Consider the following 22,678-nt stretch of genomic DNA (forward strand, 5'->3'; position numbering starts at 1 on the left):
CTATGAATTTTGGATATGGCACCATTCTTTGAAGGAGACCATCTAGCCTCTTACTGACCGACTAAAATCCTTTCACCCAGAAGGAGCAGAAATTTGTCTTTGCTGAGATTGACACTTACTCTAGATACATATTTGACTTAATTTCCACTCCCTGCCCAAATTCTGCCAACACTGACCATCCAGGGGTCACAGAATAGCTTCTTTAGCAACATGGTAACTTGTGAACACTAAGACAGACCTAAGAATCCACTGTGTATTGAAGGAGATATCAATGGACAACTGACAGGTAACAACAGGCAGTATGACCCTGAGACAGGATTTATTTCTTTCACCTTAGTGAACCTATCACTAAGAAGAAGTCAGAATAGTCTTTAGTAACTCAGCATAAGTAACAGCTCAAGGATAATATTTTATGGTTTATTAAACCAATAGTTGATGTCTGGTATTGTATTCCAAGCAGCTAGACAAAATAGTTCTAGGAAACCCCCAGTTGAAGTAGGATTGACTAACCTCACCATAATTCTATGACCCATTTGCTTACTTTGTGTTTTCCATTCCTGCAACTTGAGTCTTTTCTGGGTTCCCAGGGAGAGTGGGAAATGGGAATCTTTTCCATTAGGAGAATAGGAAGGTTTCCACTGAACTCGAATCCATAGACCTACACTACTCACTTTGAGTCCTTCATGGCTGTGGATTAGCAGGAAAAATAAAGAAATTTCTGTAGCGGGGGTAATAATGGACTAATAATTAGCTGATGCTGCAGCTATACAATGGAAGTAAACTGGGCATATCCAGGACTGGGCAGTGTCCATACACAATGAATTTCATATCCAATGTGAAAGTGTAATTGCAGTAATCACTGCCTAAGAGGGGCAAGGCAACTACAGATTCCTATGGGAAGAAAGTCTGGTTACCACACCAGGCAAGCAATCCAAACGATTCAAAATTACTGGCCAATAGTGAAGGAAATAAAGAATGGGTTGTGGAAGAGGAAGAGGATGCATATCAGTCATTGACTTTGGGTCACCTGCAGCAATGAGGCCTAAGTCCTATTTCATTAACCCTCTTGTCTGAAGTCTTTGAGAGAGCTGGGCTGACCAACTGGACTTATTCTTCCTTACTCAAGGAAAAAAATGATAACCTCCCCTCCTATCATTGCTAAATACTATAGTATGAGACCTGGACACAGAGGAAAGATAAGGGAATCTGGGTGATATCAAGAATGGATGATATTAGATACCTTTCATTTCATCATTTCAGATCCCCTCAGCATAAATGGACTCTCATTTCATTTCTGCATATGCTTGACAGATTTCACATAGACATAACCTGAAAAACCACTGGCTACTACCTGCACCAATGCTTTTCATTTCCTACCCTAAGACTTCCACGATAATATTGCTTTGAGATCACATAGGAAGCTGACATGCATACATGTACATCTAGAAGTCTAGGGAAGTTAAGGGACAAACCTATGACCAAGGGGTCATAGAACCAGTGGATCAATTCTTCCTACAGTCTTCCTACAAGCATTAAGAAAGTATTTAGATTTTGGAGAGCACATTTCTATAGATAAAGCAACCAGTCATACTTAGTCGTGGTTAGCACAATTAAGGCATCTTTGTGTTAATCCCCTCCCTGCTTTACCCTCCTTGGCCTTCACTCTGGCTTACTGGGATTACACTCATTAATAAAATAATAGTACAAAGCCCCCTGCTCAGGCTACATCTGGGTGTGTATGGAGAAAAATCTAAGCTATTACATATACTCAAGATACAAGGTGTGATGCACAACTTCCAGTTCTGAATGCTGGCAGACATAGCTTTCTTTTCCCACTCAGCAAACAGAACACTTGCAACCAATCCAGCACTCCCTTGAAGAAGATTAGACAAGCAAAATGATAAGTCAATTCATGTAGAAGACACAAAATTACTAAATATTTATTTACCTAATAACAGAGCTTGAAGACACCTGAAGCAAAAATTAACAGAACTAAAAAAAGAAATCAACTCAAAATGGATTAAAGACCTGAGAATTAAACCAGAAACTATACAACTCCTAGAAGTTTTCTTCTAGGGTCAACATTTCAACATAGAGTCACAGGCAATGACTTCTTCAATAGGACCCCTAAAGCTCAGGAAATAATGCCAAGAGTTAATAAATGGGACAGCATCAAATTAAAAAGCTTCTGCACAGCAAAAGAAACATTAGGAATGTGAAGAAAGAACCTACATAATTGGAGAAAATCTTTGCTAGCTACTCTTCTGACAGAGTATTAATATCCAGAATATATAAAGAACTAAAAAACTTAACACCTGGGGCTGGGGTTGTGGCTCCGTGGTAGAGAACTTGCCTAGCATATGTGAGGCACTGGGTTCAATCCTCAGCACTACATAAAAATAAATAGATAAAATAAAGGTTAAAAAAACAGCAAAAAAATAAGCAACCAATTATGAATTGGGCAAATGAACTAAACAGACACATCTCAAAAGCAGAAACACAAATGACCAACAGCCATATGAAAAAAAAGTTCTACATCATTAGCAAGTAGGGAAATGCAAATCAAAATTTCCCTGAGACCTCAGTCAGAATGGCAGTCAGCAAGAATACTAACAATAATAAATGCTGAGGAGAATGTGGAGAAAAAGGAACACTTTTATACTGTTGGTGGCACTGTGAATTAGTGCAACCACTATGGAAATCAGTAAGGAGGTTCCTCAGTGACTAGGAATGGACTCACCATATAACCCAGCCACATCACTCCTCAGTATTTATCATAAAGAATTATAGTTATCCTACTCTAGTGATACATGCACACCCATGTTTATAGCAGCACAATGCACAAAAGCCATACTATGAAACTAGCCTATGTGTCCATCAATGGCTGAACAGATAAAGAAAATGTGATATATATATATATATATACACTCAAAATGATACATATATATATATAATACACACACTCAAAATGGAGTTTTATTCAATCATAAATAAAATGAAATTATGTCATCTGCAAGAAAAAGATGGAACTTGAGAACATTATGTTAAGTGAAATAAGTCAAATTGAAAGGTCAACGGTTACGTGTTTTCTCTCATATGTGAAAGCTAGACAGGAAAAAGTAAAAGAAAGGTGAAAGGTCAAGAATCTCATGAAATGAAAAGGGAAATCAACAGAATAGAATAAAGGGACCAGGGGATGGGAAGAGGGGTGGGAAAGGAGAAACACTGGGGAATCTTATTGGCCAAATTATATTGTTATATTGTGTGCATGTTCAAATGCGCCACAAGAGATCCCATTGTTGTGCACAAGTATAATGCACCAATAAAAATATGGAAAAAAAGAGATTTGTTTGTGTTTTAACAAAAATAAACATATATACATACATGAGTTACTTAGGGTAACTCATGAGTTACAAAATATGTATATCAGACACAACAAAATACTGTCCAGAGAAATTAGAGACCTAAATACTTTGATAGATTTACATGTGTATGGATTAACTGTCTCATTGTCAATTCTCCCCAAATTGATATATAGATTCAACATAATGGCAATAAAAATGCCAACAAGGTTTTTGTAGAAATTGAAAAAATGTATCTAAAATTTTTGTGGAAATCAAAAGACCCAAAATTGTGAAAATAATTTTTAGCAAGAACAAAGTTGGAAGACATTTCAAAAGGATCTTTCAAAAAGCTTTTTCATAAAGACATTTTGTCAAGCTACAGTAATTAAGATATGTGGTACTGGCATAAATACAGACATATTGATAAGCCCAGAAATTAACGAAAAAATATATGGACAATTGATTACTGAAAAAGAAGTCAAGGTCATTCAATCAGTAAAGTATAACATTTCCAGCAAATTATTCTTCTACAAATGGATATCCAAATAAATGAATCTCAACTCTTGCCTCATTCTGCATTATAAAAAATTATTCTAAGTGGGTCATAGCATAAATGAAAAAGTTAAAACTATAAAATTTCTAGAAGAAAACAGAAACAATTCTTAGTGAATCTGGGCTAAACAAAGATTTTTCTAAGCAGAACACAAAATGAATGAAAAAAAGGATAGGTTGGGCTTCATCAAAATGTAAAACTTCACACTTCAAAAGACACTATAAGAAAAGAAAAAGATGGGCTGGGGTTGTGGCTCAGTGGTGGACTGCTCACCTAGCATGTATGAGGCACTGGGTTCGATCCTCAGCACCACATAAATATAAAATAAAGATATTGTATCCACCTAAAACTAAAAAATAAATATTCTTTTTAAAAAAGAAAAAAATGAAAAGGCAATCTACAGGCTGGAATAAAACATAGCACTTGTAACCATATAATTAAAAAATCATTCTGTATTAGAAATATGTAAAGACTTCTTAAAAATTCAATAATAACAACACACACAACCAAATGTTTTAAAAGCAAGGATAAGTCTTAGGATACCCCGTCAAAGATCTCCATAGCAAACAAGCAATTGAAAATGTTCAATAAAGCCAGGCACAGTTTTGCACCCCTGTAATCCCAGTGGCTCAGGAGGCTGAGGCAGAAGAATCACAATTTCAAAGCCAGTTTCAGCAACTTAGCGAGGCACTTAGCAACTCAGCGAGACTCTGTCTCTAATAAAATATTTTAAAAGAGCTGGGGATGTGGCTCAGTGGTTAAGCACACCGGATTCAAATCCTAATACCAAAAAAAAAAAAATGGTCAATATCATCAGTCTGTGAGGCAGGGAAGCAGTCAGGATTTGCACAGTTCTTGTAGTTTTCTGTGAATGTAATCCACAAGATAGTCTAAGCAAATCTTCACCTTCCGAAATTTCATTTTCTGACTTTATATATTTTGAGAATTACATAATTGGTATAGCATGGGACAATTAATGTGTGACTACTATGGTGTATTTATGTAGCTGTGTGTGTGTGTGTGTGTGTGTGTGGTGTATCTTATTTTTTCCTGTGCTGTAACCCTACAAATTACACATAAAGGAAATCATCAGAAAGCAGGATACGGAGAGAGAAGATGGCGGCGAAGGGAGTGCATCACCCCAGTGCGCCGCATCACTGAGCCAGTGAAAGAAGATATGAAACGGCTGAAGGATATCTTGTTGGGAATTTCCAGTGAAATTGAGGCGCTACAGAATCTAATAGACAGGTTTCCATCGTGCGAGGTTCGGCAGTGGGAGCTCCATTTCTCCGCACGGAGGGTCGCATAGCCTGATCGCTCCGCGGCGGGTTGTCTGTGGCGCGCGCTGGGGATCGGCAGGGTGCCGGAGCGGGAGAACAGCGAGGAGAGGGAGAACAGCGATACGGATTCGGGGGGGCCCCTGCCAGTGATACATCTGCAGCGCTTGGTGCGGAGTTCCGGCTTGAGACAGAGGAGAGAAGCGGCGGTTCCAGTCACCGGTCTGACCACGGAGGACGGCGGCCTCCATCTTGGAGAGATGATGTAATCATCCCATTGTTCTGCTGATCTCAGCTCATTCAGCTACGGAACAGGTGAATTCAGGCTGGTATTTGCCTTCGTCTAGCAGACAGATTTCTTGCTCAGGATCGGGACTAGGGATCCTGTGGAGAATACTCTTGAAGGCTCCTGCCTGGCAAGGCGTGCGCCGGGCACTGAGCAGCGGGACTTGGGTTCCCGGGACTTGGGTTCCCGGGGCTAACCGGGCCCAGGTCTGAGGAATCTGCGGAGACTGCCTGTGAAGGCGAGCTCCGAGTGGAGCGTGCGCTGAGCTTGGGGCGACTGGGTTCTGACTCCCGGGACAGTTTTGGCCTGGGGCTGGGGAACCCCGGGGGTCGCTCGCTGGAGCCAGCTCCCAGCGGAGAGAGTGTATCCGGATCGGAAAGGCGGGGTTCTTGCTACCTAAGCTGCTTTGGCCCAAGGCTAGGGAACCGGCGGTGACTGCTTCTCGGCCAGGGTCCTGCTGGGTGCTGTGGGGGCAGAGTGGAGCTTCCACCTGCGCCCAGAGCAGGCCAAGTGACCCGCCGGTGTGGTACCATGAAACCCCAAATGCAGCTGGTGCTGAAGAGAGAAGCCGCCCACGCCTAGAATAGGACCAGCGACCCACTGGCAAGACAGGCCAGGTAGCTTGCCAACGTGGTGGACACGTAACACTGAGGCAGTCGCGTCACACTGGTTGGAGTGGGGGTGGAGCAGGGTCGCCGCCCGGGTCCGGAGGGGGCTCAGCGACCCGTTGGAGAGGTAGTCAGGTACCCCCATTGGGAGTGGGGGCTGTGCAGAACTGCGACCCACCGGCCTAGAGGTCTGCCAGCGTGGTAGACACGTCACACCAATTGGAGTGGGGGCACAGCAGAGCTGCCACCCACATCCAGATCAGGACCAACGACCCCAGGGCGTGGTAGTTACGTTACCACAATTGGAGTGAGGTCAGAGCAGAACAGCCACCAGTGCCTGCAGTGGGGGCAGACCTGCGACCAATTAGCGTGGTAGACAGACCACCCTAATTAGGGGAGGAGCACAGCCACTACCCGCCCTGCAAGGGAGACTTCCCAACTATACAAGAGCAATATAAATAAATAGGAGGTAAATTTCAAAAACACAACAGTTGCACCAAGCAGAAAGAAACGCGAGCAGTATGAAAAGACAAGGAAAGAAAGGACCACAAGCAATGCAGGTCAACTCAACTTTAGAAGAGGTAATAGCTGCAACAGACGGAATGTCAGATAAAGAGTACAGGATATATATGCTTCAGATGATCTGGAGTCTCAAGGAAGACATGAGACAGCAAAATCAGACAATGAAAGATCACATTGACAAACAAATCCAGGAAGTAAAAGATCAATTTCACAGGGAGATAGAGGTAATAAAAAACAAACAAATTGAAATCCTAGAAATGCAGGAATCATTAAACCAACTTAAAAACTCAATTGAGAATACTACCAGCAGATTAGATCACTTAGAAGAGAGAACATCAGACAATGAAGACAAAGTATTTCAACTGGAAAAGAACATAGACAGCTCAGCAAGTCTGCTAAGAAACCATGAGCAGAACATCCAAGAATTATGGGACAATATCAAAAGACCAAATTTAAGAGTCATTGGGATACAGGAAGGCACAGAGCTCCAAACTAAAGGAATAAACAGACTATTCAGTGAGATTATACAAGAAAACTTCCCAGACTTGAAGAATGAGACAGAATCACAAATCCTAGAAGCCTACGGGACGCCGAATGTGCAAAATCATAAGAGATCCACACCTAGACACATTATAATGAAGATGTCCAACATACAGAATAAGGAGAGAATTTTAAAAGCTGCAAGAGAAAGAAAGCAGATTACATTTAGGAGAAAACCAATCAGGATAACAGCTGATCTCTCAACACAGACCCTGAAAGCTAGAAGATCCTGGAATAACATATTTCAAACACTGAAAGAAAATGGGTTCCAACCAAGAATCGTGTATCCGGCGAAATTAAGCTTCAGGATAGAAGATGAAATTAAAACCTTCCATGATAAACAAAAGTTAAAAGAATTCGCAGCTAGAAAACCATCTCTTCAAAAAATCCTTGGCAAAACATTACAGGAAGAGGAAATGGAAAATAACACTGAAAACCAACAATGGGAGATAGGACAGTAAAGGGGGAAAAATAGTCAAAGAGGATAACAAATCAGGTTTAGAAACATCAATAAACAAATATGGCTAGAAGAACAAATCATATCTCAATAATAACCCTAAATGTGAATGGCTTAAATTCACCAATTAAGAGACACAGGCTAGTAGAATGGATCACAAAAGAAGACCCAACAATATGCTGCCTACAGGAGACGCATCTGATAGAAAAAGATATTCATAGACTGAAGGTGAAAGGTTGGGAAAAATCATACCACTCATATGGAATGCGGAAACAAGCAGGAGTGTCCATACTCATATCTAATAAAATAGATTTCAAACCAAAGTTAATCAAAAGGGATAAAGAAGGACACTTCATACTGCTCAAGGGAACCATACACCAACAAGACATAACAATCATAAATATATATGCCCCAAATAATGGTGCGGCTGTGTTTATCAAGCAAACTCTCCTCAAGTTCAAGAGTCTAATAGACCACCATACAATAATCATGGGAGACTTCAACACACCTCTCTCACCACTGGACAGATCTTACAAACAAAAGTTAAATAAAGAAACTATAGAACTCAATAACACAATTAACAACCTAGACTTAATTGACATATATAGACTATACCACCCCAAATCAAGTAGTTACACTTTTTTCTCAGCAGCACATGGAACCTTCTCAAAAATAGACCATATATTATGTCACAGGGCAACTCTTAGACAATATAAAGGGGTAGAGATAATACCATGCATCTTATCTGATCATAATGGAATAAAACTGAAAATCAACGATAAAAGAATGAAGGAAAAATCAAGCATCACTTGGAGAATGAACAATAGGTTGCTGAATGATCAATGGGTTTTAGAAGACATCAAGGAGGAAATTAAAAAATTCCTAGAGTTAAATGAAAACACAGACACAACATATCGGAATCTATGGGACACATTGAAAGCAGTTCTAAGAGGAAAATTCATTGCTTGGAGTTCATTCCTCAAAAAAAGAAAAAACCAACAAATAAAAGATCTCATACTTCATCTCAAAATCCTAGAAAAAGAAGAGCAAAACAACAGCAAAAGAAGTAGAAGGCAAGAAATAATTAAAATCAGAGCTGAAATAAATGAAATTGAAACAAAAGAAACAATTGAAAAAATTGACAGGACTAAAAGTTGGTTCTTTGAAAAAATAAATAAAATTGACAGACCCTTAGCCATGCTAACGAAGAGAAGAAGAGAGAGAACTCAAATTACTAACATACGGGATGAAAAAGGTAATATCACAACAGACACTTCAGAAATACAGAAGATAATCAGAAATTATTTTGAATCCTTATACTCCAATAAAATAGAAGATAGTGAAGGCATAGATAAATTCCTTAAGTCTTATGACCTGCCCAGATTGAGTCAGGAGGATATAGACAACCTAAACAGACCAATAACAATAGAGGAAATAGAAGAAACCATCAAAAGATTACCAACTAAGAAAAGCCCAGGACTGGATGGGTATACAGCAGAGTTTTACAAAACCTTTAAAGAGGAACTAACACCAATACTTTTCAAGCTATTTCAGGAAATAGAAAAAGAGGGAGAACTTCCAAATTCATTCTACGAGGCCAACATCACCCTGATTCCGAAACCAGACAAAGACACTTCAAAGAAAGAAAACTACAGACCAATATCTCTAATGAACCTTGACGCAAAAATCCTCAATAAAATTCTGGCGAATCGGATTCAAATACATATCAAAAAAATTATACATCATGATCAAGTAGGATTCATCCCTGGGATGCAAGGCTGCTTCAATATACGGAAATCAATAAATGTTATTCACCACATCAATAGACTTAAAAATAAGAACCATATGATCATCTCGATAGATGCAGAAAAAGCATTCGACAAAGTACAGCATCCCTTTATGTTCAAAACTCTAGAAAAATTAGGGATAACTGGAACATACCTCAACATTGTAAAAGCAATCTACGATAAGCCACAGGCCAGCATCATTCTGAATGGAGAAAAATTGAAGGCATTCCCTCTAATATCTGGTACAAGACAGGGATGCCCTCTCTCACCACTTCTGTTCAACATAGTCCTCGAAACACTGGCCAGAGCAATTAGACAGATGAAAGAAATTAAAGGCATAAAAATAGGAAAAGAAGAACTTAAATTATCACTATTTGCAGATGATATGATCCTATACCTAGCAGACCCAAAAGGGTCTACAAAGAAGCTATTAGAGCTAATAAATGAATTCAGCAAAGTGGCAGGATATAAGATCAACACGCATAAATCAAAGGCATTCCTGTATATCAGTGACAAATCCTCTGAAACGGAAATGAGGACAACTACTCCATTCACAATATCCCCCCCAAAAATAAAATACTTGGGAATCAACCTAACAAAAGAGGTGAAAGATTTATATAATGAAAATTATAGAACCCTAAAGAAAGATATAGAAGAAGACCGTAGAAGATGGAAAAATATACCCTGCTCATGGATAGGTAGAACTAACATCATCAAAATGGCGATATTACCAAAAGTTCTCTATAAGTTCAATGCAATGCCAATCAAAATCCCAATGGAATTTCTTGTAGAAATAGATAAAAGAATCATGAAATTCATATGGAATAATAAAAGACCCAGAATAGCAAAAACAATGCTAAGCAGGAAGAGTGAATCAGGCGGTATAGCGATACCAGACTTCAAATTATACTACAGAGCAATAGTAACAAAAACAGCATGGTACTGGTACCAAAACAGGCGGGTGGACCAATGGTACAGAATAGAGGACACAGAAACCAATCCACAAAACTACAACTATCTTATATTTGATAAAGGGGCTAAAAGCATGCAATGGAGGAAGGATAGCATCTTCAACAAATGGTGCTGGGAAAACTGGAAATCCATTTGCATCAAAATGAATCTGAACCCCTATCTCTCGCCATGCACAAAAGTTAACTCAAAATGGATTAAGGAGCTTGATATTAAATCAGAGACACGGCATCTGATAGAAGAAAAAGTTGGTTATGATCTACATACTGTGGGATCGGGCCCCAAATTCCTTAATAGGACACCCAAAGCGCAAGAGTTAACAACTAGAATCAACAAATGGGACTTACTCAAACTAAAAAGTTTTTTCTCAGCAAAAGAAACAATAAGAGAGATAAACAGGGAGCCTACATCCTGGGAACAAATCTTTAATCCACACACTTCAGATAGAGCCCTAATATCCAGAATATACAAAGAACTCAAAAAATTAGACAATAAGATAACAAATAACCCAATCAATAAATGGGCCAAGGACCTGAACAGACAGTTCTCAGAGGAGGACATACAATCAATCAATAAGTACATGAAAAAATGCTCACCATCGCTAGCAGTTAGAGAAATGCAAATCAAAACTACCCTAAGATACCACCTCACTCCAGTAAGATTGGCAGCCATTAGGAAGTCAAACAACAATAAGTGCTGGAGAGGATGCGGGGAAAAGGGCACTCTTGTTCATTGCTGGTGGGACTGCAAATTGGTGCAGCCAATTTGGAAAGCAGTATGGAGATTTCTTGGAAAGCTGGGAATGGAACCACCATTTGACCCAGCTATTCCCCTTCTCGGTCTATTCCCTAAAGACCTAATAAGAGCATGTTACAGAGACACTGCTACAACGATGTTCATAGCAGCACAATTCACTATAGCAAGATTATGGAATCAGCCTAGATGCCCTTCAATAGATGAATGGATAAAAAAAATGTGGCATTTATACACAATGGAGTATTACTCTGCATTAAGGAATGACAAAATCATAGAATTTGGAGGGAAATGGATGGCATTAGAGCAGATTATGCTAAGTGAAGCTAGTCAATCGTTAAAAAACAAATACCAAATGACTCCTTTGATATAAGGGGAGTAAACAAGGACAGGGTAAGGACGAAGAGCTTGAGAAGAAGATTTACATTAAACAGGGATGAGAAAAGGGGAGGGGAGGGGAGGGGAGGGGAGGGGGGATAGTAGAGAATAGGACAGACAGCAGAATACATCAGACACTAGAAAGGCAATATGTTAATCAATGGAAGGGTAACTGATGTGAAACAGCAATCTGTATACGGGGTAAAGTTGGGAGTTCATAACCCACTTGAATCAAACTGTGAAAGATGATGTATTAAGAACTGTGTAATGTTTTGAACGACCAACAATAAAAAAAAAAAAAAGCAGGATACATTCTAAGAATGATGTAATTCTTAGTTCCTGTTAGTGACCAAGATACATAACATAAAATAAATGATTTTATGAGTTAAAATGTATTTCATAAGACCAGACAAAAGAATGTGTGTTTTATCTCACACACACACACACAACAATACACAGATTTAGTATGTGAAAAGCCCTGTATAGTATACACACAATACAGAAAAATAATCTTACATACTGTTTAGGTTTTGTCTCACTTGAAATTAATATGATGGTCAAAATAAACATTTAAACATTTAAAAAAATTGTTTGCCTTCAGAGAATTCAGGTAAGATATTATGTATAGATGGGGGTCAGGCAAGGGGATGATGGATGATGAGCAACTGGTATGTGTGAGCCATCTCATTTCTCTGACGTTTCATGAGAAGTTAAATCTCATCCTTCTGTTTCTTTCAATAAACTTCATTTTAACAAATACAGTTATATATAACCATTCACATTGTAAATAAGTAAACAAATGGCAAGAGAAATCTAGAAACTTAAATACATTACTAAGAACTTTACAATAATTTAAAAAAAAACAAAGTCTTTCAAGAATTATCTCCATCACTATTTGAATAGTCTCTCTACATACGGGTTGAGCATCCCTAACCCAAAAATCTAAAATCTGAAATACCCCAAATCTAAAGTTGTTGTTTTTTTTTTTTTACACCAATACAATGTTCACAACTTTTCATATTTTGGAGTATTCAGATTTTGGATTTTTAGAATAAAGATGTTCAACTGGTAAAGTCTATGTAAATATTTAAAAACCTGAAAAACTCCAAAATCTGAAATACTTCTGGTCCCAAGCACTTCAGATAAAAGATACTCAATCTGTGTTAAGAAGCATATACGTGTGCCCAAAAGAAAAAAAAAATCAAGAATGGGGTTGTTGGTAGTGGGTAACTGAGTTCAGGAAATGAAAATGAGTTTCAGGATGGCAGAATGGGGGCTGTGAATTAAAGGGTCTGGCAGAAATCACCATACTCCTTCGTCATAGTATCAATGAAAAGGTGAAAGGATCAACATGTGGCTGATATGCAGAACTTATTTTTTTCATTTTTGCACTGGAATTAAACCCAGGGATACTTTACCACTGAGCTAAATCCTCATCTCTTTTTTAGTATAAGAAAAGGTCTCTCTAAGTTGCTGAGGCTGGCCTCAAACTTGTAATTCTCCTGCCTCACTTCCCAAGTCACTGGGATTACAGGTGTGTGACACTGCACTTGCCTTTTTTTTTTTTTTTTTTAAGGCTTCTTCCCTCTTTCTGGAGGCCCCAGCATCTGCAGTACAGGGGACTTCCAGAAGAAAACTGAAGGACTTCAGGAAAAAAGACATGACTTGTTTGTTTTTGTTTCATTTTTGTTTTGCTTCATTGGAGTTTGGTTTCTAAGGACATGACTTGTAAACTTCATACCAGTCCCAAAGATATTAATGAAGATCTTTTTGAAGATTTCAGCCTCCTGCTAGCAATGAAGAACAGTGATGGGCAGCAGCCACAGAAAGAAGGGCAGCACATTGAAGAATGGCAGAGATCCTAGAAATCACCAGCCTAGCACCCCTTTGCCAGATCTTGATGCACTTACCTTTTCCTGTAGCCTCATGTTATCCCACACTTTGCTGCACACCATACACTCAAATGCATCGATGTAATTGTCCTGATTGATGTCTTGCACTCCCCACTTGCGTTCCCTGAGAGTGGCCAGAAGCCGCTGATTAGAGATCTCACCCTTCAGCTTCCATTCCACGTAGGCCTCATACAATCTGTCATCGTAATCCAGTTGTCTGATGTAACTCGCCAGTTCTCGGGGGTGAGAAAACTCTGATACAAGAATAGCACTTCTGTTGCTTGGAAGCCAGTCTGCAATGCTGGGGGATCCGTAATAGACAGGGACAACCCCCAGTTTTAGTGGTCTCCAGAACTTCTCGGTGATGTAGTCATCACAAACTGCATTCTCAAAAGCAAGGATAAACTTATACTGTGCAATAATCCTGTAAAAGCCATCGGCATCCATGGAGGCTGGATTGTTCAGCGGCTGAGGGAGATCTTTGTTTCGCAGACACTCACCGTAGGAATCGACCTCAATGTAGGTCATCAGCTCACGGACATAGCTGTCCCTGTCCGACGGCGGGTCACAGTCTGACTGTACGTACACCAGTGGAGCAAGTCGTTTCCTGAGGTTGTTTTTGGACTGCAAAGGAACCAGGTATCGGAGTGACTTCAGGACTTCCACACCCTCCAGGTATTGGGTAGTCAGTGGCAAGTGGGAATGCCGGCTGAAGGTGGCAGTGTAATTGAACAAGGTGATAACTGGTTTATGAAAGAGCTTATAATTGTTTTTGGGGGACTCTTCATGAAAAAGGGCCCAGTCGTGATGGGCTTTCCGAGGCAGAGGTAAGCTCTCGATGTTAAAGTCAGTACCTAGGAAAAGAAAAGAAAAGGTTAACTAGTATGCCCCCAAAGAATCTTGGTATCTATGGTTAAGAGGAGAATTCAGAGTCTGAGGCTATACATAAGGAGTATGTTCCACTGTCACTGTAAAGTGCCTGGCAGTCAATCATCGAGAACCTCACCCCCAAAACTGCGTAAGGACAGGATTGTCAAGTAGAAGGAATATCCTTCTCATTCTGTGAAAAAGGAAATGAGAGCAATGTCTTGCCAGATGCTAAAGGAGAATTTATTCCACTGCCTCCTGCAACTGGGTTTCCATTGGAGCGGTGTTGTCCATGGGTGGGGGGGGGGGGCAGAAGAAATAAGGCGATCAAGATAGACAGTTCTTTAAAAAGGAAAAAGCAAGAGAAAGGAAGCCTAAAAGGAAAAAGCAACCAGTATGGCTGATTGATTAATTGGGGTGGGGGTGGGGGAGGCAGTGAAATCATGCAAAAGTAGCCAGAAGAAATAGACAGGATAGATTTTTTTTTTAATCCAAAATGATCGATTTCAACAAAGTGCAGTTAATCAATCTTAGTCAAAATGGTAGACAGAGGCTTTTAAAGACAAAAGAGCTGATAATAGCACTATGTTACAGACTGTTGCGGGTGGACATGAATTAACAAGCACATCAAGAAATAAAGAGGCCTAACAGGATTATAATTAGGAATGATTCTAGCTTCCACAGGATTAATTGGAAAACCTTGGAAACATGATAATGTGGAGGCAGAAGTGATGGATGTGGGAAGCAATTGCTTCCTGACTGTGTGGGTGGAGATCCACTCAGGAAGAACTTATTTCTATGACTAAGGAGGAAGAATTAAGACATTATCACAATAGGTAATGTGGAATTTCTGAATGATCCTGACACATGATTTTGTGGGTTCTGATTTGAAATTTTAAAAATAAATGTAAGGAAATGGAAAAAAAAAATCTGTCTTCCAGCACCTGCAGTGGAGGGTAGGAGGGGAAGATCAGCAAATAAATAAATACAGCAGAAAAAAAAATTCTCTGGTAAAACTCACAAAAATCATTTATTTAATGCTGGTCAGTGCATACTGTCGCAAATAAATATAAACTCTTTGGTGACAAAAATACATCCAATGAGAAATCAATTATCAAGAAAGGCTTTTAAAAAATTAAAGGTTAGATAAGATTATGGCAGAGGAAGCACACTGATCTCTGGGAAATTGCTTTTAAAAATGCCTCTGTCATCAGTAATGAGTGACATGTACACATGGGTATATATGTGTTTATTTGGCATTTGCTATATTTGACTTTCAGCATCAAAAAGAATACTCATCCACACCTCGAAAATGTAATGGCATACAGAATTGGATAGCTGGCAAAAGTTAATAATCATTAGGGCAGAGAAACTGGAAGACATGAAAGAGAATTTGAGACAAAAGGCAATTCATTGCACTGAAGTAGCTGCTGCTGCTCAGAAAGGGTCTAGGTTGGTCAGTGGTCAATGATGGGAACCGGAACCCATAAAATTGAGTTAGAACATAAAGTTTCCACCTACAGCACAACAGAAACCAAGGTCATTTACCAGCAGAGAAAGTACAAAGTGCAATTCATAGGAATCAGAGGCAGGAATTAAAGCTGTAAGCTTAGAGGCTGAAGGGGATATAATTAAAACAAAGGAGATCCAGCACTGAGCAGGCGAATCAGTCACAGGTGTTCTGAATGAGCGACTTTAACACCTCTGGCTGTCTGTTGCTAACTGCTAGGAGGCATATGGTGATCCTTAATTTGGCTCACTGTGGGTACACCAAAACAAAGATCCAAGTTGCTGAGCAGGGAAGCAGAGAGAGAACCCATACTCCAGTGCTTCAGAGAAAATGGAGCGAGCCTGAGTTCCATCTCTGTTCCATCTACATCAGCAAAGTGCAGGAACTAAAAATGGCCATGTCAAGACTCTTTTGTGGGCACTGTGTAGGTCTTCTCAGGTTGTGCAGGTGATGGGACTTGTGGGACTTGAAAGCTGCACAGTTATAATGAGGCTGTCACTCATGGTAACTGCAGGTTGATAGGTCCATTATGCCTCTAGCCAAGCAGCTATTAGAATCTTGACATTGGAAGAAAGGAGAGAAGAGAATGGGGTCCCCTACATATGCAATCTAGAGTAGCAAAACATACTGCAGAATCTAAGCAGGAAATATTTATATACACGTATTAAGAAGCAACACACCTTAAAAATTAAAGTGTGAAGTTCTCATACCTATCTCATATTCAACTCAACTCTGAATCCTGTTGAGTTTGCAAGTTGGTGATATCTTCAATAGTGGGGGATGTCTCTTTAATAGTTAAAGGGGTCTATCTTTCCAGGAATATTTTCCAGGTTTTTATTTTTAAAGATCATTCCCTGAGATAACACACACAAAACAATCTACCCCCTGCCCATTGCACATATACTATCACATTGAAAATGGCTTTGTGTCAGATTGTTTCAAACTAAAATTTTCTGGGGGAAGATATGTCATTTTGCACTGTAAACTTATCTCTTGATACCAAAATTATAACCACAACAAACCTAACCTACTGCACTAGGCTACAAAATGAGAGTCGATGTTGGGCAATTTCTAAAAGGTGTTGGATGTGGCTCATGAAACAACTAAGTCATTCAAATCTCCTTACCTCCAGAGGAATACCAACTACCACAAGAATTGGAACTCAGGTGTTTAAAGAAATGGAAAGCCACCCACCTATGTAAATCCAGAAAATATGACTAAGTTACATGTAACTGGATCACTAGTTTAGACAGTCATCTTTGCTGCCTCTGAACATTTAAAAACTTTAGATTTAGACTCTTATTTTTCTGGGTTATTCTGTGTTTACTGAATACTGACAAATTTATTTGTTCCTTTAAACAACAGCTGACAAATAGAACTTAAGCACTAAAGTGCACTGGAAAGGGAATTACAACTTAGAATACAAATGGAATGAAATTAAGGCTAGGAAATGATGCCAGATTGCTGACTACGAAGGCTGAATTTAAAATAGCAATAAGCAGAGGAGTAACACACATTACAGGATGTGTTTATGTGCCCCTCTCCTTCTGTAGGGGCACGCTTGATTCTTTCGTTATCCCCACACAGACTGGGAAAAACAGAAGGCAACACATATGATTCACCCCACTTATTAACAGAGTGTGAATCACTTTTCCAGAGCTACAAATCCCAGGTGGGACCAAAATTTCAGACTGGCCAATAGCAAAGGACCCCAGGGATCAGTGGCCCTGCTATGATATTCATTCTGTGAATGAATGACTGACTCTGGCACTCTCAAGTATGCCCCCAAAATACCCACCACCAGCTTTTAGCATACTAAAAATGTGGAAATCACATTCTGTTCTAGAAGATGGCATGTCTTAACATGGAACAGAGAAGTGGTCTCATAAACTGTCCTCACAGTAATTTATTTTAGAAAAGAATCCTCATCATAAAGTTTTACAGTCATACATCCTATAAAGTGTGGTCCCATCAAAAATTCCAATAAGAAAACTTTTGAGAAAAAGTAATGCAGAGAAAAGGGGTGCCTTGTGTATTATCTAGCAATTGCAGGGTTCACTGCTATTTTTAAAGTCTTTAGCATGAATTTTCTTGACTTATCCACACAACTTCATCGAATTATTTATTTTCTCCAAGGTTCTAAGTGTTAACTAAAAATCTGAAAGAATGATATTGGTTAAAAAAAAAAAAAAAAAAAAAAAAAGATAGTTCCTATTACTAGACTTCTGCAGATTTCCTGGCTCCAGCCAACTCGGAAGGATTTTGACAGGCCACTTGATTCAAAGAGCTCTCACACTAATTTCTAAGCCCATGTTCCTCCCTCTTCTCCCATTGTTTCTCTTTGAGAGTCCTCTTGCCTTCCCCTTAATCAACTCTATATCATTCAACCCTCTCTCAATTGCACTTGTTCATTAGACAGGTATGTTCTACCTCTGGGCGTGGAAATTTCTTTAGCCCCCTTATAGAGTCTGTGCTACAGGCCAGTCAATAAATTTGCAGCCCCTTTCCTAACATATGCAGAGCCTGAAGCAAGAATATAAATAGAGTCCTGTGTAAAATATGCCTAAATACTTAAAAGCCATAAATCAATCTAACAAGCTGCTAGAAATAAAATATTTGTTTTATCCTTCCACCACTGCACATACACCTTCATGGTGAAAGTATTATGTGTACATGTGAGCGTGAACGTGTGTGAAGCTGCAGCCCACAGTGAATAATTGTGCATACATTAAAAATTAGCATCCCTCTGATCTCCTACCTCTCCTCTAGTGATCTTCCTTCTGTTTTTATTTTTTTAACTGGGGGGAAGGAAGGAGGAAGGGAAAGGGAAAGGGATGGGGATTAAAGTGGAGAAAATTATGTTATATGCATTTATGAATATGTCAAAATGAACCCCACTAATATATATGTATAACTATAGGGCAGTAATGACATAAACACTTTACAACATTTTTTGCCAAAGATGATGGTTGTCTTTGGGGCTTGGCTTGGAGTGAAGAGATGAAAAGGGAAAGGGTTCTTCCTTGCTGACTCACCCTGACCTGATCCCTCGCATCTTCTCTTCCTTTCACTCAGAGTCACTACAGTTCAAACTCCCCTCCCTGTCCAGAGGCCTGAGGAAGTTCATGAGTATGTTGCCTCTGAGGTTTCTCCTCTGTTGAAAGAATCCCCACAGATAACCTCTGTCCCATCCCTGCTGTCCACTGTCTTTCAAGTTCCTCAAAGGAACCTACAGCTAGAAAACCAGATACAAATCTAAAGCTCTCAGACCTCTCAGAGTTCTAAGCCAGAATATGATGGTGCCTGGCCCCCTTCTCCTTGCACCCAAGCCGTGGCCCACACTGTGAGGGATGAGTCTCTGCGTATAAATATGGATCCTCCAACCTCCAAGTCCAAGTTCCATCCCAGCAAGACTCCCTCCTTGACCCGAGTATAGTCAGACTCCTCTGAAGCCCCTTTGACCTTGGCCTACTGAGCTCAGCTTTAGCAAAGAATCTCCACCTTTGATATCCCATCAAGGTCCTCATTCCCTATACAGCATGTCTAAGCCCTTGGCCTGCCTTTAGCCATTTACCATACACTCCTCGCCTCCCTCACTCTGCTGCTGGACCATAAATTCCCAACTGTCTCTGTCGTATTCAGAGTTATATTGAAGTCTCTCTCCCCTACTGCAGTAGCACAAATGCAATTTCTGTTTTTAACAAGTATCTCATGCAAAACTTTTCTCTTATAGTCCACACCTTTGCTGTCAGCCTTGGCCAACCATCAGGCCCTGGGGTGTATACTAGCAGCCCAGTTTTCTCTTGAGAGAATAAACTAGGCAAAAGGCCCCTGCAAGTTCAGGACTCCAGGTCTTTGCAGAAGGGAATTTTGGGGTCCTGGTGTTTGCATGTGATATCCTCTCCTGAGGATGGGGTATAGGCTGTCTGTCTACAAGAGGACATAGAACTTTGGCTCATGGACACCTTGTCCTGTGTGAAGGGGCACAACTGAAGGAAGCCGGACTAGACACTCCTGGCCAAGTTTATAGGTTCCATTGTCTCATATTAGTTGTCAATCATCTTTCCCAAGCACAGCTGTAATTCATGCACTGAACTATACAGGACTGATGTACATTAGTAATTCCTTAAATCATGAGCACAAATTCTGCTTTAAAATCTCTCAGCAACTACATACAATATGATTGGACAGAGAAAGGGGCAGCAAGGACAATGATTTACCTTTAGTGCATTTTCCCAAAAGAGTTCTTAAGTCCCATTTGTTGATTCTAGATGTTAACTCTTGTGCTATGGGTGTCCTATTGAGGAATTTGGAGCCCGACCCCACAGTATGTAGGTCGTAGCCAACTTTTTCTTCTATCATATGCCGTGTCTCTGATTTGATATCAAGCTCCTTCTCCATTTTGAGTTAACTTTTGTGCATGGTGAGAGAAAGGGATTCAGTTTCATTTTGTTGCATATGGATTTCCAGTTTTCCCAGCACCATTTGTTGAAGATGCTATCCTTCCTCCATTGCATGCTTTTAGCCCCTTTATCAAATATAAGAAAGTTGTAGTTTTGTGGGTTGGTTTCTGTGTCCTCTATTCTGTACCATTGGTCCACCTGCCTGTTTTGGTACCAGTACCATGCTGTTTTTGTTACTATTGCTCTGTAGTATAGTTTGAAGTCTGGTATCGCTATACCACCTGATTCACACTTCCTGCTTAGCATTGTTTTTGCTATTCTGGGTCTTTTATTTCTCCATATGAATTTCATGATTGCTTTCTCTATTTCTACAATAAATGCCGTTGGGATTTTGATTGGCATTGCATTAAACCTATAGAGAACTTTTGGTAATATCGCCATTTTGATGATGTTAGTTCTGCCTATCCATGAACAGGGTATATTTTTCCATCTTCTAAGATCTTCTTCAATTTCTCTCTTTAGGGTTCTGTAGTTTTCATTGTATAAGTCTTTCACCTCTTTTGTTAGGTTGATTCCCAAGTGTTTTATTTTATTTTTTTTTTTTGAGGATATTGTGAATGGAGTGGTTGTCCTCATTTTCATTTCAGAGGATTTGTCGCTGATAAACAGGAATGCCTTTGATTTATGCGTGTTGATCTTATATCCTGCCACTTTGCTGAATTCATTTATTAGCTCTAATAGTTTCTTTATAGACCCTTTTGGGTCTGCTAGGTATAGAATCATGTCATCTGCAAATAGTGATAATTTAAGTTCTTCTTTTCCTATTTTTATGCCTTTAATTTCTTTCATCTGTCTAATTGCTCTGGCCAGTGTTTCGAGAACTATGTTGAACAGAAGTGGTGAGAGAGGGCATCCCTGTCTTGTTCCAGATTTTAGAGGGAATGCCTTCAATTTTTCTCCATTCAGAATGATGCTAGCCTGAGGCTTAGCATAGATAGCTTTTACAATGTTGAGGTATGTTCCTGTTATCCCTAGTTTTTCCAGAGTTTTGAACATAAAAGGATGCTGTACTTTGTCGAATGCTTTTTCCGCATCTATCGAGATGATCATATGGTTCTTATTTTTAAGTCTATTGAGAGGTAAATAGGGAGCCTACATCATGGGAACAAATCTTTACTCCTCACACTTCAGATAGAGCCCTAATATCCAGAGTATATAAAGAACTCAAAAAATTAGACAATAAGATAACAAATAACCCAATCAACAAATGGGCCAAGGACCTGAACAGACACTTCTCAGAGGAGGACATACAATCAATCAATAAGTACATGGAAAAATGCTCACCATCTCTAGCAGTCAGAGAAATGCAAATCAAAACCACCCTAAGATACCATCTCACTCCAGTAAGATTGGCAGCCATTCACAACAAGTGCTGGCGAAGATGTGGGGAAAAGGATACACTTGTACATTGTTGGTGGGACTGCAAATTGGTGCAGCCAATTTGGAAAGCAGTATGGAGATTTCTTGGAAAGCTGGGAATGGAACCACCATTTGACCCAGCTATTCCCCTTCTCAGTCTATTCCCTAAAGACCTAAAAAGAGCATGCTACAGGGATACTGCTACATCGATGTTCATAGCAGCACAATTCACAATAGCAAGACTGTGGAAGCAACCTAGATGCCCTTCAATAGACAAATGGATAAAAAAAAAATGTGGCACTTATACACAATGGAGTATTACTCTGCATTAAAAAATGACAAAATCATAGAATTTGGAGGGAAATGGATGGCATTAGAGCAGATTATGCTAAGTGAAGCTAGCCAAGCCCTAAAAAACAAATGCCAAATGTCTTCTTTGATATAAGGAGAGTAACTAAGAACAGCGTAGGGAAGAAGAGCACGAGAAGAAGACCAACATTAAACAAGGATGAGAGGTGGGAGGGAAAGGGAGAGAGAAGGGAAATTGCATGGAAATGGAAGGAGACCCTCAGGGTTATACAAAATTACATACAAGAGGAAGTGAGGGGAAAGGGAAAAATAACACAAGGGGGAGGAATGAATTACAATAGAGGGGGTAGAGAGAGAAGAGGGGAGGGGAGAAGAGGGGAGGGAGGATAGCAGAGGATAGGAAAGGCAGCAGAATACAACAGACATGAGTATGTCAATATGTAAATCAATGGAAGTGTAACTGATATGATTCTGCAATCTGTATATGGGGTAAAAATGGGAGTTCATAACCCACTTGAATCAAAGTGTGAAATATGATATATCAAGAACTATGTAATGTTTTGAACAACCAACAATAAAAAAAATAAAATAAAATAAAATTTATTTATTCTATTCTAAAGTACTCTGTTTTAACTAAATCCTTTATTTGGAAAATTACCTAGAGTTTCAATCAGACACCTACAAGGCTACTAGAAATGTCCCCTTGTATATTCCATAGACAAGCGTAAATAATTACCATGACTAAACCTGTCATCTCTCTCCCAAATGTGGCCTTTCTCCTGTTTTCTTTTTCTCCCTTGTCAA

The 22,678-nt window shown here is 39.6% G+C and overlaps 1 protein-coding gene across 3 annotated transcripts in view; it reads right to left on the reverse strand.

The window, feature by feature from the left end:
* Pofut3 (protein O-fucosyltransferase 3) overlaps nucleotides 1-22,678 on the reverse strand; it is a 106,724-nt gene that overhangs the window by 20,291 nt on the left and 63,755 nt on the right. For 2 of the 3 annotated variants that reach the window (XM_013365076.4, XM_040269001.2), the window contains exon 4: nucleotides 13,385-14,220. The exons of the other annotated variant lie outside the window; for it this stretch is intronic. In XM_013365076.4, coding sequence (XP_013220530.3) covers nucleotides 13,385-14,220 — 836 coding nt within the window. The remainder of the gene's footprint in view (nucleotides 1-13,384; nucleotides 14,221-22,678) is intronic. 3 annotated transcript variants of the gene reach the window in all.

The sequence above is a fragment of the Ictidomys tridecemlineatus genome, chromosome 14 (genome assembly GCF_052094955.1).
Source record: "Ictidomys tridecemlineatus isolate mIctTri1 chromosome 14, mIctTri1.hap1, whole genome shotgun sequence".
NCBI classification, from domain to species: domain Eukaryota; kingdom Metazoa; phylum Chordata; class Mammalia; order Rodentia; family Sciuridae; genus Ictidomys; species Ictidomys tridecemlineatus.